Raw genomic sequence first — 4,787 nt, 5'->3', positions numbered from 1 at the left:
AATTCCATTTTTTTTTTTTTTTTTTTTGATCCAGAAAGAGAGAAATCATCCTTACCATAGGAAGTTCATCGAAACGTTCGTTTCTTTTTCTCATTTCCGCTCTGGGAGAGAACGAAGAAGATTTTTTTCGAGAGAAGTCGGGGAGGTCGTGTTAAGTTGGCGAGAGAGATTTCTTTCACGAAGAGAAAAACTTTTTCTCTCCAATCTCTGTTCTTGCTGAATCTTGTACTTTTTTTTTCTCCCTTCTCCCACTCCTTTTTTTTCCTTCTTCTTTTCCACGAAGCAATCGAAGTCTCGAGACGAGCAAACAGATTAGCTAACAGGTGTTCCAGGTAGAGTCGGGTCGATTATACGCTTCGCCATGGAATATCGAGATCCCAAACTACTAATAAATCTTCCCTGTTGCTCGTACAAAGGGGATTCGGGATAATAACAAGCAGTTCGAATCTCGCTTGCTTTCAACGAGAGACAACGAGAGGAAAAAGGAAGATCAACGTTTTTTAAATTTATTTTTCCATCTTTTCCCTTTGTTTTAGTGTGTGAGAGTGTGGTTGCAGTGGAATTTTATTCCAATTTTTTTGGTAATTTCATTGCGAAAGTTTTTCCTTTTACAGATTCCATTGTGATTTTTTATTTAGTGTTAAATTAACGAATTGATGTAATATTTCATTTATGAAAAAAGTAACTGCGAATTATCGAATTTTGATTTCGACCAGGATCAGAAAATTTCAAATATTTCGATCTTTCGATTGATCTTTCTTGATCTACGTTTGATATTCTTTTTTTTTTTTTTTATTTTTTATTTTCTATTTAATTCATTTCTAATAAATTCATTAAAATTTATTTTCGATTTAATTCAGGTGTTTTATAAATTTAGATTTCGAACAATTTAACGATCGTTAAATGTTGAAAGTGACAAACGCAGGGAGCCACTGTAGCCGTGGTTGGAAATTAATCTCCTTGAACGTTTGAGCTCAATCATGGCATGCCTCTATGGTCACAAGCCGCACAGTTAGGGTAGGTCGGGCTTCGGATTATATTTAGAATAGTCATGTCGTGTCTTGACAGTCTATAGTAATATGTCCAATTCGAACCGTTTAGCAGATTTACACGATGACCATGATCTAGACGTGGATAGAAGTCATCCAATAAAATTGCACGAATTACTTTAGTATAGCCTTCAAGTAAAAACAATTAACCTATCTCTTGACTTTTGTCCTATTTTAAATTCGATATCAATCCGCTATCAATCGTTGGCTAACAATTATTCAAATTTAATCACTACGTAACGTTTCAAAATTTTTAAGTAAAATATTCCATTTTTTTATTTTTATAAATTTTATAGATAGAAAAAGAAACGAAAGTGAAAGAAACTTTCAAAAATTTCCCTTTTTCTCTCTAAAAAAAATAGAGACATAAAATTTTCCAAGACTTGGAACGAAATATCTCACTTTTATTTTTAGTTTTTCTTTAAATTTTTCTTCAATCTTACGAACGGATTAACAAATTGCGGGAAGGGCAAGAGACTTGAAGGAAAGGAAAGTGAGAGTGGAGGTTCGATTCAGAAAGGAATCCAAGTGGCGCTAGAGAATTATTCCCGTTAGACGACATCCGTCACACTGGCCACGCCACATTAACTGTTTATTCAAGGCCCGTAGTTAGGGCAGGTTAGGCTTGGACTGCGCCCAGTTTACGTCAATTTAAATTCAACCTTCCGTCGTGGATTATTAATGCCGCTTTATTTAACCAAATTTCATTCGGTGGAAAAAGATCGAGTTCTTCGTTTAAATCATCGCCTGTCATCTTTTCTCGTCATTATTCAAAATGTTATTGAATCGTCAGAAAGGAAGAAGAAGGAAAAGTAAACAAATAAATTTGTCACAAACGATGACACACTTTGGTATAAGAAACAAAGGAGAGTAAGAGGAGCAAGGCCAAATTAAAACGAATTGCAAAAGGCGATCAATTGCAAGGAGGAATAATTTAAATTTAACTCGCAATAATTTAAGAAGGATGAGCAAAGGGATTATATTAATAATCCAAAAAAATTCCCCCCCCTGATAAACGTGAACTTTGATATTCAAATAACTTATCGCCGACCACCTGTGTGGATCCCAATTGATAACGAATTCCTGATATCATCTTACACATTTATTTTCAAACCGAATCAAACTTTGTCAAACCAAATAGAGAAAAACTCGATTGTTATCATATCATCGTTGATTAACCATCGTCAAAATACGAATCTCTAATTACATAATGGAACGTGTCATCGTAAACAAAATCATTCGAAATTCAACGATACGCTCCACGTTAGATAATAGAAATAGAAATAGAAGTAGAAGAATAGAGTAACGAACTACAATTGAGGCAGGTTAGTCCCGACTTTAGGTGGGAGTTGGATTAGGGAAGTTCCGTTAGGTATATAATAGTATATAGGTATTCCATTCACCTGTGATCCAACTTCTACTTTCCGTAGGCCACGTGTTCGGTGGAAGTGTGAAGTCGTGTACACACATAGACACCACGTGTGTACGTGTCTGTCACAGGGGTTAAACAGCTTTCACTCACCGAGTGTTAGTGAGTCAACGCTATATTCTCTGATTGTGTATCGCACACAGGTCAGGAGCGTATGGTTTGGGCACCATCGTTAGGCGTCATCCGATAAATTTTCCACTAGAATAACCGTTTGTTTAGAGAGTGACTTTTATTGGACGAAAACGTCTTGCGTCTTTTTAATTCTTGTGTTTAATCATGAATGTCTAACCCCTCGTAGCGTTATTTGTCGTTGTAACGTAGAATTTCATGTTGGTTTCATATTTGGCGCGAGGTTGAAACGCGTAAAATAGGACCGACGATTTCATGGTGGTCCTTGACTACAAATTTACTTTTGTTCTCTCAACGGGTTATAGCGTGTGACTTTACGACGCCGTCTCTTCGTCATCGTGCACGCGTGTACGCATAATAAAGGCTAGGCCAAGCCTCTTCGTACTACCGATAAAAATCCTTGATCCTAATGACGGGTCAACCGTGCCAATTGGTCGTAGGAACGAGCCGATTGCTTTGAGGATACACCATTGTGGCTTAATATCGCGTCTGATAAGTTTGTTTTGTTCTCCGTTCTTTGTAGAAAATTCACTCTTTTCCCTCCCCCCGTTTTTGTCAGGAAATGAAATTCGTATTCGACTTGGTCCATTAACGAGAAATTCTGGATCGATAAAGAAAATGGAATCGAGTCGTGTCTCCTCGAACACGTGCTATTTCAAATGTATTGGATATGATTTTAATTTGAATATTTAAACAGATTTCCTCGTTGCGAATAATATATGCATGTATGCATGATTGTAATCTTGAGAAATAATAAAAATATCTTTTCAAAAGGTGAGCAGTACGTGGAATAAATATATCGATATTTAATGTATTTACATCCACGATTTTCCGAATGACAGTCGTTTAAATATTTGGAGGGAATCATGATAGAACGAATAACACGGCAAGAAATCGCAAATTACCTCGTACGATAATATTTTCATTGAAAAGTAAATCGCGAAATATTAAATACGTATTTTACGTGTTTAATGTATAAATAGGATCATTATACGTATGTATTAAAATTAACATTGCAATGTATTTATACGCAAATATGTAATATTAATCTCGATATAAATTGCAAATATCGAAAAATTGCGATGAAAATAAATCGTGGGGCGCCACCGCGCGACGCTACGCGAATGTCAATCAGCGGTGTACCGCGCAGGCGCCGCGAAGCCGCGGCACGCCACGCCGCGACGAACTCACTCGCGCACCGCATCGCACGCCACACACAACACATCAACTAATAACGTTGCAACAAGCTTCGATTTGCAGTTACCGCGAGAACCACGCGGTCGCCATTGGAAAGCAACAGATCGTATCGTCGTGGTGATCGTGTGTTGTGCGCGCGAAAAGAAAGTGTGTCGTTCGTAGAAAGAAGAAGCGTAATTGTTATACGCAGTAAGAGAAGACTGATTTCGATCAAAACAAACTCGCGAGTTTTTGCGCCGGTGTCTCGTGCCGGTATTGCGTGGTTAGTCTCGACAGAGGTAGAAACGGAGTGAAGTTGTCAACAGAAGGATTCGAGTAGATAGCGTCGTTGGCGGTTTGTGATTCGAGTTTTTTACGGTTGCATGGAGAGTCGTGTTATGTCAGCCTCAAGCTTGTTTACACGTGAGATTGTCGGTAGGACTATTGGAGTCAAAAAATTGTCATTGACAATCGTTTGAGAAGAGCAAGAAGGTTAAGTAAAGAAGTAAAAGAGCGGGAAAACAGAAGACAGTGCAATAATCGCGGCAGACTGTCGTGACAAGAAATGACCGTGCAAGAATTCAAGCCTCGTGGCAGCAGTGCCGAGGAACAACAACCGTCCGGTGATATTTTGTCACCGTCTAGTGAACCTCTGGACAACGACAAGGAACAATCGGCCCAGGTCTGTTATCGCGGTGCACCTCAGGATAGCGAGAATCTGTTGGGACGAGTTTTAGCCGGTGAGTAGTCTTTGATTCGTTCCCGTACGTGTTCCGTTCTTTCGAAAAAATTTCATAGGCTTTTGTCGAACGAAAGGGAGAGTATATTTTTTCCCGCTCGTTGGCGACCGTTCGATTTCGAATCGATTTATAGGAGATTGCGCGTGTATATTGCGTATATAATATATCTATCGTACCATAATAGACTCGTAAAAACATTCTTAACCTAGCGTAGATCACGATTCAGGTAGGAAGGAATAGAGAAAGAGGCGGTTTCACTTTCCA

The 4,787-nt window shown here is 38.4% G+C and overlaps 1 protein-coding gene across 1 annotated transcript in view; it reads left to right on the top strand.

Moving 5' to 3' along the window:
- The first annotated feature begins 3,645 nt into the window (after positions 1-3,645).
- LOC116185969 overlaps positions 3,646-4,787 on the top strand; it is a 20,677-nt gene continuing 19,535 nt past the window's right edge. The window contains exon 1 of the mRNA XM_031511821.1: positions 3,646-4,523. Within this exon, the coding sequence (XP_031367681.1) occupies positions 4,349-4,523 (175 nt within the window). The 5' untranslated portion in view covers positions 3,646-4,348. The remainder of the gene's footprint in view (positions 4,524-4,787) is intronic.

This window comes from Apis dorsata, unplaced genomic scaffold, assembly GCF_000469605.1.
Source record: "Apis dorsata unplaced genomic scaffold, Apis dorsata 1.3 scaffold_352, whole genome shotgun sequence".
In the NCBI taxonomy this organism is placed as follows: Eukaryota; Metazoa; Arthropoda; class Insecta; order Hymenoptera; family Apidae; genus Apis; species Apis dorsata.
Note: the sequence above shows the minus strand (reverse complement) of the source record. Positions and strands in the feature narration are given on the sequence as shown.